This window comes from Bos indicus x Bos taurus, chromosome 25, assembly GCF_003369695.1.
Source record: "Bos indicus x Bos taurus breed Angus x Brahman F1 hybrid chromosome 25, Bos_hybrid_MaternalHap_v2.0, whole genome shotgun sequence".
Classification (NCBI taxonomy): domain Eukaryota; kingdom Metazoa; phylum Chordata; class Mammalia; order Artiodactyla; family Bovidae; genus Bos; species Bos indicus x Bos taurus.
In genome coordinates, this window is record NC_040100.1 from 15,870,872 (window position 1) to 15,885,399 (window position 14,528).

At 44.4% G+C, this 14,528-nt stretch overlaps 1 protein-coding gene across 1 annotated transcript in view; it reads right to left on the minus strand.

Annotated features, from left to right (window-relative positions):
• The window catches only part of ITGAL (integrin subunit alpha L), a 49,536-nt gene that overhangs the window by 31,262 nt on the left and 3,746 nt on the right, over positions 1–14,528 (minus strand). The window contains exons 5-11 of the mRNA XM_027527379.1: positions 9,390–9,507; positions 9,135–9,265; positions 8,248–8,393; positions 6,320–6,452; positions 6,010–6,160; positions 872–945; positions 659–791 (exon numbers count right to left, since the gene is read on the minus strand). Coding sequence (XP_027383180.1) covers positions 659–791; positions 872–945; positions 6,010–6,160; positions 6,320–6,452; positions 8,248–8,393; positions 9,135–9,265; positions 9,390–9,507 — 886 coding nt within the window. The remainder of the gene's footprint in view (positions 1–658; positions 792–871; positions 946–6,009; positions 6,161–6,319; positions 6,453–8,247; positions 8,394–9,134; positions 9,266–9,389; positions 9,508–14,528) is intronic.

Here is a 14,528-nt window from a genome sequence, read left to right on the forward strand (position 1 = left end):
TCCTCCCAGGCAAGCAGTTTTTTCTACCTGTAGAAATTAACTAGCCCTGGGAGGAGCCAGTCTCTCCAGGACTAGCGAGGCCATAAGATGTCAAAGCATCTTAAAAGGACACAGAAAATAAAAATGTGATTAATACCTAGGTGAGAGGTTATTAAGGAAAAAATAAAGACTGTTAGGACCATATCTGGGGCTTCCCTGGTAGTTCAGGGGTAAAGGATTGGCCTGCCCATGCAGGAGACTCAGATCCCATCTCTAGGTCAGGAAGATCCCCGGAGGAGGAAGTGGCAAACCACTTTGGTATTCTTGTCTGAAAAATCCCATGGACAGAGCAGCCTGATGGGCTACAGTCCATGGGGTCAAAGAGTCAGACATGATGAGCAGGACTATTCGAGACCTCATGGACTGCAGCCTACCAGGCTCCGCTATCCATCGGATTTTCCAGGCAAGAGTACTGGAGTGGGGTGCCATTGCCTTCTCTGACACACACTCAAGGGGCTGTTAAAGAAAAAAGGAAGACATAATTATGACCATGTTTAAACTGAACTTCTTCATACTGTTGCTTCATTGCTTTCATTATGATTTTGAAAGTCAATGTGAGTGATTCTCTGGTTCCCCAAACCTGAAAGAACCCAGCAAAAAAAAAAAAAGAAATACTTACCCAAATATCCTGCCCTCGATTCTACTGTCAGTGGTTCATTGCCAACAAATGTACTGCTTTTCAGGTCTGCCTTCAGGTCGAGAAAGCCCCCAGCCCAGTCCTTGGCTCCAACGGCCCCCACAACGCCATGGCCCTGCCAAGAGTGGGAGACGAGTGGGATCAGCTTCATTCTCACCACTTTCCTGTGCCGGCTGCCTCAGGCCCGTCACTCACCTCGCTGAGGTCCGCGCTGATCCCGCTGGAGGACAGCTCCATGTTGAAGGATGTCAGGTCCTGTTTGCTTGTGCCTGAGGGATGAAGTAGGGAGAATGGGCTGAATCCCAAGGAGCAGTGATGCTCATGAAAGGACTGAGAAAAAATCACACAGCATCTGCCCATAGGCAAGGTAGAAAAAGCATGAACTTTTTGGGGGGCTGTGTCACTCACAGTTTATGGGATTTTAGTTTCCCCACCAGGGATCGACCCTGGGCCCCTAGCAGGGAGGGCACCAAGTCCTAAACACTGGACCACCAGGGAATTCCCGAGAGCATGGATTTTAGAGTCAGACAGGGAAACCACTTATGCCCTGAGTGTCCCCTGAGTCTCCATGGGACCCAAATGTGGATATTCTGTTATCCAACTCAGCACATCTAAGAGGCAGCTCTTGATTTCTGTTTCTCCTCGGGCTTCCCCTCTTCAATGAATGCCACTCCCAGCCACCCAGTGACTCATGCTAAAAGCCAGGAGTCAACCTTGATTCTTCCCTTTTCCTTCCGTTCTGTGTAATTTCTTTTTGACTGTGCCTCAAGGCACGTGGGATCTTAATTCACTGACCAGGCATCGAACCCACATCCCCTGCGGTGGAAGCACAGAACCCTCACTACTGGACTGCCAGGGAAGCCCCTTTGACTTCGTTTTTTCCTTTTTCTATGCCGTTTTCCACAGAGCAAGTTAATTCTTTTTCTGAAAAATATGTATCAGATCCCATCTTTCACTTTCTTAAAGCCCTTCACAACTTCGCATTGGTCTGAAGACTAAAATTCAAACTCCTTATGAGGAACTGGGAGGCCCTGCCTTCCTCTCAACCTTCTCTCTCCCTTACTCCCCACATTCATTACACCAGTCTTTCCCCCGTTCCTCCATGTCCATTTCTGCCCCATCTCTGATCCTTTGCACTTGACCTTGTCTCTGACTATAATCCTCTTTGTCCACTCTCCTCCCATAACTGTCTGATTCTCATCTTTCATGCCTCAGCTCAAAAGTCATCTCTGAGTGAATTTTATCCCAATTTTAAAAAAATAGCCTCTCATGGGAGTTCCCTGGTGGCTTAGTGGTTAGGATTCCAGGCTTTCACTCTGTGACCTAAGTCCAACCTCTGGTCAAGGAACTGAGATCCCACAAGCCGGTTGGTGTGGCCACACAAAAAAAATCTGCATCTCAGAAAGGCAAAGGCCTTAAAAAGCTTCCTTAATGTGGCTTCTTCCAGTTAAACCTGTATTATCTCTTTATTCATTTCCTTTACAGTACGTATCAGGGCTTCCCTGGTGGCTGAGAGGTTAAAGCATCTGCCTGCAATGCAGGAGACCCGGGTTCAATCCCTGGATCGGGAAGATCCCCTGGAGAAGGAAATGGCAACCCTCTCCAGTATTCTTGCCTGGAGAATCCCATGGATGGAGGAGCCTGGTAGGCTACAGTCCACGGGGTCGCAAAGAGTCAGACACAACTGAGTACTTATCACAGTCTTGAAACATCCTGCTTCAATCCAGTTGCTCAGTTGTGTTTGACTTTTTGTGACCCCATGGAGTGTAGCACGCCAGACTTTCCTGTCCATCACCAACTCCTGGAGCTTGCTCAAAGTCATGTTCATCGAGTCGGTGATGCCATCCAACCATCTCATCCTCTGTCGTCCCCTTCTCCTCCTGCCTTTAATTTTCCCAGCATCAGGGTCTTTTCAAACGAGTCGGTTCTTTGCATCAGGTAGCCAAAGTATGGAGTTTCAGCTTCAGCATCAGTCCTTCCAATGAATATCTAGGACTGATTTCCTTTAGGATGGACTTGTTTGATCTCCTTGCAGTTCAAGGGACTCTCAAGAGCCTTTTCCAACACCACAGTTCAAAAGCATCAATGTTTAGGTGCTCAGCTTTCTTTATAGTCCAACTCTCACATCCATACATGACTACTGCAAAAACCATAGCTTTGACTAGACACACCTTTGTAGACAAAGTAATGTCCCTGCTTTTTAATATGTTGTCTAGTTTGATCATAGCTTTTCTTCCAAGGAGCAAGCGTGTTTTAATTTCATGGCTGAAGTCACCATCTGCAGTGATTTTGGAGCCCCCCAGATAAAGTCTCTCACTGCTTCCATTGTTTTCCTGTCTCACTATCTTTCTTTGTATTTATTTGGTTTTGGCTGTGCTGGGTCTTAAGGGCTTTCTCTAGTTGCCACGAATGGGCTTCTCATTACAGTGGCCTCTTCTGTTACAGAGCACAGGCTCCAGAGTGCTTGGATTCCATGGGTACGGCACCTGTGGGATCCTACTGGATGAGGGATCGAATGCATGTCCCCTGCACTGGCAGGAGGACTTTCAACCACTGGACCACCAGGAAAGCCCCCTATCTTCTTTTATTCAACCTGAACATGAGTTCTATGTTGACACTATCCCTGTTGACACTATCCCTGAGAGTCTGATTCACAGTGCCTGCTCCTTGGTTGCTGCCAGCATTAATCAATAAAATGAAAATAATTACCACCAGCCTGGCAAGGATACTAAGAAGAATGGATTCAGTGATATAGATAAAGGGTCTGTGACCTGTAAATTTTTAAGAACCATAGCCATTATTATGCAGATGTGTTCATTCACTGAAGAAATATTTACAGTCACTAAATATTTGGTGCCAGGAACACAGTGGTAGAAACGCAGGCACAATGCTTACTGAGATAGACATCTCAGTATAGTGTGGGAGACAGACATCTAATAGAGAGTTCTTTCTCTTTTTCAATTTTTTTCAGTCCAAGTTTTTGTTTGTTTTAAATTTTTATTTATTTATTTGGCTGCACAGAGTCTTAGCTATGGCATGCAAACTCTCAGCTGCAGCATATTTCCTGATTAAATCTGGGCCCCCTGCATTGGATGTACAGAGTTTAAGCCACTGGACCCCCAGGGAATTTCCTATTTGTTTGTTTTTTAATTGAAGTATGGTCGATGTACTTCCTCCAATGATTTTCCAATGTATTCTTTTTTTTTTTTAAATGTATTTATTTATTTTTGGCTGTTCTGGGTCTCCATTGCTGTGCAGGCTTTCTCTAGTTGTGATGTTTCTCACTGCCGTGGCTTCTCTTGTTGCAAAGCTTGGGCTCTTGGGCGCTTAGGTTTCAGTCATTGTGGCTGCCAGGCTCTAGAGCACTGGTTCAATAATTGTGGTGCATGGGCTTAGTTGCTCTGTGGTATGTGGGATCTTCCCAGACTAGGGATCAAACCTGTCTCCTGCATTGGCATGCAGATTCTTTACCTCTGAGCCATCAGGGAAGCCCTCAATATATTCATGACTCCATGGCTAGAATTAACAAACTTGAACTTCCCTGAACAGACATCAGACTTATGCCTCCTGCAGTGGAAGCTTGGGGTCTTAACCACTGGACCCCCCAGGGAAGTCCTAATAGAGAGTTCTAATAGACTGTATATCACAGGGGTGTGATGGGGGACAAACATACAGTGGTTAAAGCAGCACACAGGATCCCAGACTTGGGATCAGCAAGGAAGTACCAGAGAGGATGGCATGTAAACTATGATCTGAAGGATGAGTAAGGGCAGGGAGGATAGAGGATAAGAGCTATGACTTACTTAGAGCCTACAAGCTCCCAGGCACTTTCTAAACAGTCATTAAGGCTTGAACTGTGTACCTTAAAGAACATATATTGAAGTCTTAACCCCTAGTACCTCAGAATGTGACCATATTTGAAAACAGGGTCTTTACAGACGTAATCAAGTTAACAACTTACTGACCAGAGACATGGTTATACGTCTTTTGTTGCTCGGATGTTATTGACAGGAGTGTTTCAATATTCCCTTACATAACAAATTGCCAGCCACAGGTATTAGCTTATGATGTGTTTAAGTGAGGTCATTAGGGTGGGCCCTGATCCAATATGACTGGTGTCCTTATTAAAGGGGCAATTTGGACACAGAAGGACAGACATGCAGAAAAGATAATGGCAGACACATAGGGAAAAGACAGCCAGGCAACCAGGATGAGGCAGCTACAAGTCAAGGAATGCCAAGGAATGTTAGCAAACACTGGAAGTTAGAAGAGGTGGGGAGGGACTTTCCTGCTGGTCCAGTGGCTAAGACTCCACACTCCCAATGCAAGGGGACTGGGTCAGGGGACTAGATCCCACATGTTGCAACTAAAGATCCTGTGTGCCCCCATTAAGATCAGAGATACTGTGTGCCTCAACTAAGACCCAGCACAGCCAAATTAAGTAATTATTCAACTTAAAAAAAAAAAAAACAGGCAGGGAAGGATTCTCTCCAAAACCATCCCAAGGAGCATGGCCCTGTCAAGCTTTTGAGTATTGATTTCTAGGCTCCAGAACTGTAAGACAACCCATTTCTCTTGCGTTAAGCCCCCTCATATTTGGTACTTTGTTACAGTAGCCCTAGGAAATGAATACAGTGGTTAAAGCTTATCACCTTCTGAGATAGCTATTACTATTCCCGTTTGACAGAGCAACGAGCCTCAGAGACGGAAAGTGACCTGTCTGAGGTCACACAACACAGGCAGAGTGAATTCTGCTTGGTCCCAATATATATAACACATTGCCTCTTCACATGATGTGAACACCAAGGCTGTGTCCTAAGTGAAGGGGCTTCCTGGGGGAATCACGTACCTTTCAGAGACTAGGCTACTTGGGGAAATACTCTCTTGTCTGACAACTACAACCAAACCTTCTCGTATTCTGGGGCAAGAAAGAGGGCCTGCGGGCTCCTTGCACTCAGCCCCTCCCTGCTTGCCCGTCTCAAATAATTTGAAGCCCAGGATAAATGACGGCGAGGGAGCTGAGTTATGGAAACAACTATAGTCATTCTACAGGACACAGCTGACACCAATAAGACATAGGTCAGCTCAGAGCCCCGTCCTGGACCAGGCTGAGCTTCAAGAGGAAGACGGAACTTCAAAGGAAAATAGAGGCTGCTCCTATATCACCCTTCCCTAAGTTCCTACCTAAGGTCTTTTATCCAGAGAACTCTTAGCACAGTGACACATGCTCTGTAAGTGCCCGTGATTATTATTCCACGTGCCTCAAATCTAACGTCCTAGGCGAGGTTCTCTATACAACCCCCAAACCCTCTGTCCCAGGGCCTGCCACTCACCCTCAATGACATAGATCTTTTTTTGCAGCTCGGTGAATAGATCTTTCAGCTTCTCAAACGTGTCCAGGATCTTTACAAACTCCTCCACGGGTTTGGAGGCAAACTGATGGAGCGCCTCCTGACTTTCTTTGGTCTTAAAATTTTTTCCAATCTGGAAGAAATGAAGAGTGAAGAGCTGGCATCTCCAAACTTGCAGTACAATTTCCTACTATTTTCACAAGACCCTGGCCCCAGGGAGAAAGGGAGTGGGGTTCAAGAATAGGAGAGGGAAGACGGGTCCTAAGAAGTAGCAGGGACCTGGGGCCTGTACCCCAATGATGTAGCGGATGATGTCTTTGGCCGCATCAATGTTGTGTTCGTCGGTGGCTTCCCCATCAGTGATGATGATAAGCACTTTGGTGGCATCTGGGCGGGCTCCCAGGTCTGGCCGGAACACTTCTTTCCTATATCCAGGAAGAGGGGGATGTAAGAGACTCCCCCCAAATCCTCTGAGGCTCCGCCTCACCATGCTCATTAAGTCACTGCCCTGCTGATGATGACAAATCCCTCTTCACAATCCCCAGGCAGCTATTTCCAGCCCTCAAAAGCTCTCTTCTGAGCCTCCTTCCTCAGCCCAGGTCACCATATCTCTCCTTCTGAGCCAGTGGTCTTCAACGGAATTCTAGGTAGCCACGAGGTTGTCCCAGAGGCTATGGGCAGTGAGGGGAGACTCTGGCTTTCCTACTCTCCATTTCAACCACATGGCAACTACCCTTCAATCAGTTAGATATGCTGGTGATCTAGGTGAGATTCCAGTGGAAGGATGGGTTACATAGCCAAAGAAAACTGGAAAGGCACTCTTCTAGAGAAAGCTCATTCAACACCACCTGTGCCTTCCCAACCATCTCCAGGCTGCCTGTACATCTCTGCAACAGCAAGTTTCCTAGGGAATCAAAGAGACTTGTTTCCACATCAATCTCCCCCACAAATCATGAGCTCCCTGAGGAAAGAGCCATATTTGATTTGCTGCTGTATCTCCAGGTCCTGACTTGAGTAGGTACTCAGTCATGTGACAGAAGAGAAAGCAGGGAAGACTAAATTCTGGACAGGTCCAGGCTGCAAATTCCTGCCCTGCCCACAGCCTCCTTCTGAAGCGAGACAGGCTGCCCACAACTTCCCCTGGGACAGCCACTCTATCTGAACCATCCTTCTCTCCTCACCCCACAGCTAACCAAAGATGGAGAATTTATCCAAGAGTGGCCATCCCACCATCCCTGACTTAGGACATGATCTGCTTTGGGCACAGAAGCTGAAAGTCACCTGGAGAGGCCACAGCGTGAGGTGAAGAGATATGAGGGGAGAAGGGGAGAGCTATTAACACCTGGAAGCTGCCAAGGACAGAAGAACCTGATGGGTGGGCCGTGTCAAAACCACTTGCTGCCAATATCTCTGGTTCTATCTCGGATGCAAATGTTTCCCCAGCTTCCATCCACCTGAACACGGTCTATCATGGATCCTGTTCAAGGATTCCCACCCTGGTTTAAGCCACCATCATCTCTCTTCTAGATTGTTCAATAGCCTGCAAACTGGCCTCCCTGCTTTCACCCTTGCCCCTTCCACAGTCTGATCACAACTCTGCAGCTGGAGGGATTCTTTTAAAAACATAAGTCAGATGATCACTCCTCTGTCCAAAATCACCAATGAGAGATTTCCCTGGTGGTCAGATGGCCTATACTCTACGCTCCCAGTGCAGGGGGCCCAGGTTTGATCCCTGGTCAGGGAACTAGATCCCATATGCAGAAACTAAGACCTGACACAGCCAAAAATAAATAAATAAATAAAATGTTGAAAAAAAGGTCGTGAGAGTGACATTGAAACATATACATTACCATATGTAAAACAAATAGCTACTAGAAAGTTGCTGTATAACTCAGGGAGCTGAGCCCGGTGCTCTGTAAGGACCGAGAGAGGTGGGATGAGGTGGAAGGTGGGAGTGAGGTTCAAGAGGGAGGGCACATATGTATACTTATGGCTGATTCACGTGGCTGTATGGCAGAAACCAACATGACATTGTAAAGCAATTATTCAACTAAAAATAAATCAATAAAAGGACCTGAACTAAAATTGCTCCACTTGAATTCTTACAATAACCTGTCCCTTGCTAGATCTACCTGTTGAGTTCCTACACCTTGCAACCTGAAGAAGCTAGTAATACCCAGAACAACCAATGGATGGGATCTTTCACAAAAGGGAACTCACGCAACATAGTTGATGGCACCAAAGGTGTTGGTCAACAAACGCATGTGTTTGACTCCAGCCAACAGAGCGTCAGGGTCCTTCTGTCTAATGTAATCCAAGAAAGTAAATTCTGTTCTGAAATATGTAGAAAACTGAACAGCCGCAAACTAGAAAGAAGAAAGAAGACATGAAACTCTTCACACAGCCCTTCCCACTTGTCTGCTCCAATCTCAACTTCTTATCCAAGACCTGGGCAACCCAACTCCACATTCCTGCCTCAGATCATTCTTTTGAAAATGAGGCTGTATAAAAAAAGAAGAAGAAAATGAGGTTGTATATAAACAAACACAGAAATAAATACACTTCAAATCCCTTATAGAATGCTGTCTGCTGGGCTCTGGTTCTCTGGGTTTGCCCACCTCACCAACAGAGATGGTTCCTAGCCGCCATATTTCTGCTGAGTATGAATATGACCCTGCAAAACTGGATACAACTGGCTGGGCCGAAGTTGGCCACTGGACTGAGGTGAGGCCAGTCAAAATCTTTCCTGTGTGAAATTGGAATTTACAGAGGGAGGGGCTGCTTGAGAAGATGATTAAAAAAATTAAAAAAAAAAAAACCCAACAGCCCTCCTGCAGCTTGAACATGTGAACTTGGGCACTTTCCACCAGCCCATGTGATCTAAAGAAGCTGAGAGCCAGTCTGCAGAGAGAAACAGAAAGAAGGAAAAGAGGGAAGCAAGAGCCAAAAAGAAACAGAAATACAAATTAGGGAGAATTCTCGAAGCAAAGGTCCAGTAATAGTCATGCCCTTAGGTTATAGAGACACGTTGTATTAATACCAGATTTTCCCTTTACGCCTTTAGGTAACTATTGCCTACCACCAGGAATCCTAACTACTATATTTACCTGGTAGGAAGAGTTGCTGAGTTTCTTCATCACATCCTTCATGAAGTCCACAATTTTCTCAAATTCATCTTGCTGCAAGCTCATTGAGCCATCAAACAGAAATACCAAGTCTACGTTGCCCTTTATACATTCTACAGAGGTCAGACACGGAGGGACTTGGTAAAGAGTCTCCAGGGGTTGGCCTACCCATGCTTGTTCCCATGAAAGGGCAACCACTCGGAGGTATCGCTCCCCACTGGGCCCCCCACTCCTTACCCTGATAACCAGGGTGCCCTTGCAGCACCGGACCCCTCAGGTTCTCGTGGATGAGGTAACACAGACCACTTAGATAGATGTTCTGGTCACATGTTCGAGACAGCCCAGGATCACAGGCCTGAAGGAAGCAAAGAGTTTCAAAAAGGTTGAGGTGGGCTTCCCTGGTGGCTCCATGTGGTAAAGAATCTGCTAGCCAATGCAGGAGACATGGGTTCGATCCCCCATCCGGGGAGACCTCACATGCCTCAGAGTAACTAATTCATGTGCCACAACAATTGAGCCTGTGTTCTAGAGCCCAGAAGCCAAAACTACTGAAAGCCATGTGTTCTAGAGCCTGTACTCTGCAATAAGAAAAGGTGCTGCAGTGAAAACCTGCAACTACAATGGGGAGTAGCCCACTCAGCAATGAAGACTCAGCCCAGCTAAAAAAAATTTAATTAAATTATTAAAAAATAAAATGGGTCGGGGCTTCCTCTTGCTGTGTGTCTTTTGTGCATCATCAACCAAGAACAAAAACCTTCATCACATCCTTCATGAAGTCCATTATTTTCTGAAATTCATCTTGCTGCAAGCTCCTTGAGCCATCAAACAGAAACACCAAGTCTACGTTGCCCTTTAGCATCATTATCCCTCGACCCTCATTCCTTATATCCAACTGGTTACCAAGGCAAGGTAATTCAGCCTCCAGGTCTTTTGTATCAGTCTCTTCATCCTTACTACCAATGCTATACGCCAATGGATGCTTGCTGCCTCCAGGATGAAACCTAAACTCCTTAGTTTGGCATTCATGTTGTTTCAGTGGGCACTAGTATACATTTCCAGGCCCATCTGCTTCTATTCCCAAAGACACATTCTGCGTTTACACCAAATCAAATGACCCTCTATTCCTAGAATCTTCAATGCTGCCTCCTTTTTGATGACTATCTTTCCTGCCAGACTGTAATTTTGAAAGGTCTGGCTTATGTCATAGTCATCTTTATATCTCATTCCCCTTTCCCCCATCAGAACCCAGTACAGTGCCTAGTAATCATAGCTAAGTAGCCAAACTCCAATTAAATACTGGATAAATATTGGGTTGGCCAAAATGTTTGTTTGCGTTTTTCCATACTGAACCCAAAGGAACTTTTCACCCAACCCTTTATTTCACTCACTTAACCTTCTGTCTCTCATACACCTGGGTCAGAAGAATACTGCTGAGATGAATTGTGAAGAACAACAGACTCTGGCTCAGATAGCAATTTGATTCAAATCCTGGGTCTACCTCCTTAAAACCGTGTGATCTTGACAAAGGCTTTTAACCCCTTCGGTCCTGTTTCTTCCTGTGTAAAATGTGTATACTGATCCCTATCTCACCTCTGTCCTAAGGATTAGAAGAGATAACGCAGGGTTTCTCAAGCTTTAGGCATTTGTGTATGAATTCACAATTTCTGCCATATGGGCATATCACACATACTATTATTTATTTAATATTTCATTTAATTAAAATTTATATTTTTAAAATTGAAGTACAGTTGATTTACAACATTAGTTTCTAGAGTACAGCAAAGTGTTTCCGTTACATATATATATATATACACACACACACACACATTCTTTTCCATATTCTTTTCCATTATGGCTTATGACAAGATATTGAATATAGTTCCTTGTGTTATATAATAGGACGTTGTTGGGAGAGAAGGGATAGGGGAGGAAAGGATTGGGAGTTTGAGATTAGCAAATGCAAACTATTATATATAGTTATCCTATATAATGTATATTATACATAGGATAAACAGCAAGGTCCTACTGTATAGCACAGGAAACTATATCCAATATCTTGTCATAAGCCATAATGGAAAAGGATATGAAGAAACATACGTATAACTGAGTCACTATGTTGTATGGCACAAATTAACACAACATTGTACATCATCTAGACTTCAACAGAATTAAAAGCAAAACAAAAAAAAAAAAACCCAGGACTTTGTTGCTTAAAATTTACTTTTTACAACTTTAGCCTCATCCTAAGCAATGCGTACTGAAAGAGGAGCTCCCCAGGTCAGTAGGTGCCCAATATGCTACTGGAGATCAGTGGAGAAATAACTCCAGAAAGAATGAAGGGATGGAGCCAAAGCAAAAATAATACCCAGCTGTGGATGTGACTGGTGACAGAAGCAAGGTCTGATGCTGTAAAGAGCAATATTGCATAGGAACCTGGAATGTCAGGTCCATGAATCAAGGCAAATTGGAAGTGGTCAAACAGGAGACAGCAAGAGTGAATGTCGACATTCTAGGAATCACCGAACTAAAATGGACTGGAGTGGGTGAACTTAACTCAGATGACCATTATATCTACTACTGAGGGCAGGAATCCCTCAGAAGAAATGGAGTAGCCATCATGGTCAACAAAAGAGTCCGAAATGCAGTACTTGGATGCAATCTCAAAAACGGCAGAATGATCTCTGGTTTCCAAGACAAACCATTCAATATCACAGTAATCCAAGTCTATGCCCCAACCAGTAATGCTGAAGAAGCTAAAGTTGAACGGTTCTATGAAGACCTACAAGACCTTTTAGAACTAACACACAAAAATGATGTCCTTTTCATTATAGGGGACTGGAATACAAAAGTAGGAAGTCAAGAAACAGCTGGAGTAACAGGCAAATTTGGCCTTGGAATATGGAACAAAGCAGGGCAAAGACTAATAGAGTTTTGCCAAGAAAATGCACTGGTCATAGCAAACACCCTCTTCCAACAACACAAGAGAAGACTCTATACATGGACATCACCAGATGGTCAACACCGAAATCAGATTGATTATATTCTTTGCAGCCAAAGATGGAGAAGCTCTATACAGTCAGCAAAAACAAGACCAGGAGCTGACTGTGGCTCATATCATGAACTCCTTATTGCCAAATTCAGACTGAAATTGAAGAAAGTAGGGAAAACCACTAGACCATTCAGGTATGACCTAAATCAAATCCCTTATGATTATACAGTGGAAGTGAGAAATAGATTTAAGGGACTAGATCTGATACATAGAGTGCCTGATGAACTATGGAATGAGGTTCGTGACATTGTACAGGAGACAGGGATCAAGACCATCCCCATGGAAAAGAAATGCAAAAAAGCAAAATGGCTGTCTGGGGAGGCCTTACAAATAGCTGTGAAAAGAAGAGAATCGAAAAGCAAAGGAGAAAAGGAAAGATATAAGCATCTGAATGCAGAGTTCCAAAGAATAGCAAGAAGAGATAAGAAAGCCTTCCTCAGTGATCAATGCAAAGAAATAGAGGAAAACAACAGAAAGGGAAAGACTAGAGATCTCTTCAAGAAAATTAGAGATACCAAGGAAACATTTCATGCAAAGCTGGGCTCGATAAAGGACAGAAATGGTATGGATCCAACAGAAGCAGAAGATATTAAGAAATGGCAAGAATACACAGAAGAACTGTACAAAAAAGATCTTCATGACCCAGATAATCACGATGGCATGATCACTCACCTAGAGCCAGACATCCTGGAATGTGAAGTCAAGTGGGCCTTAGAAAGCATCACTATGAACAAAGCTAGTGGAGGTGATGGAATTCCAGTTGAGCTATTTCAAATCCTAAAAGATGATGCTGTGAAAGTGCTGCACTCAGGATGCCAGCAAATTTGGAAAACTCAGCAGTGGCCACAGGACTGGAAAATGTCAGTTTTCATTCCAATCCCAAAGAAAGGCGATGCCAAAGAACGCTCAAACTACTGCACAATTGCACTCATCTCACATGCTAGTAAAGTAATGCTCAAAATTCTCCAAGCCAGGCTTCAGCAATATGTGAACCGTGAACTTCCAGATGTTCAAGCTGGTTTTAGAAAAGGCAGAGGAGCCAGAGATCAAATTGCCAACATACTCTGGATCATGGAAAAAGCAAGAAAGTTCCAGAAAAACATCCATTTCTGCTTTATTGACTATGCCAAAGCCTTTGACTGTGTGGATCACAATAAACTGTGGAAAATTCTGAAAGAGATGGGAATACCACCTGATCTGCCTCTTGAGAAATTTGTATGCAGATCAGGAAGCAACAGTTAGAACTGGACATGGAACAACAAACTGGTTCCAAATAGGAAAAGGAGTACGTCAAGGCTGTATATTATCACCCTGCTTATTTAACTTATATGCAGAGTACATCATGAGAAACGCTGAACTGGAAGAAGCACAAGCTGGAATCAAGATTGCTGGGAGAAATATCAATAACCTCAAATATGCAGATGACACCACCCTTATGGCAGAAAGTGAAGAGGAACTAAAAAGCCTCTTGATGAAAGTGAAAGTGGAGAGTGGAAAAGTTGGCTTAAAGCTCAACATTCAGAAAACAAAGATCATGGCATCTGGTCCCATCACTTCATGGGAAATAGATGGGGAAACAGTGTCAGACTTTATTTTTTTGGGCTCCAAAATCACTGCAGATGGTGACTGCAGCCATGAAATTAAAAGATGCTTACTCCTTGGAAGGAAGGTTATGACCAACCTCGATAGCATATTCAAAAGCAGAGACATTACTTTGCCAACAAAGGTCCGTCTAGTCAAGGCTATGGTTTTTCCAGTGGTCATGTATGGATGTGAGAGTTGGACTGTGAAGAAGGCTGAGCGCCAAAGAATTGATGTTTTTGAACTGTGGTGTTGGAGAAGACTCTTGGGAGTCCCTTGGACTGCAAGAAGATCCAACCAGTCCATTCTGAAGGAGATCAGCCCTGGTATTTCTTTGGAAGGAATGATGCTGAAGCTGAAACTCCAGTACTTTGGCCACCTCATGCGAAGAGTTGACTCATTGGAAAAGACTCTGATGCTGGGAGGGATTGGGGGCAGGAGGAGAAGGGGACGCCAGAGGATGAGATGGCTGAATGGCATCACTGACTCAATGGACGTGAGTCTGAGTGAACTCCAGGAGTTGGTGATGGACAGGGAGGCCTGGCGTGCTGTGATTCATGGGGTAGCAAAGAGTCGGACATGACTGAGCGACTGAACTAAACTGAACTGAAGCAATGCAATCCAAGGAATCATGAATTTGAGGGACTTGTATATTTTTTCTAATAAACCATTAAATCAATGTATAACTATTAAAACGTTAAAGTTGTGTACAACTGTAAGTCATCTTGTGTATGAATGGTCACAGA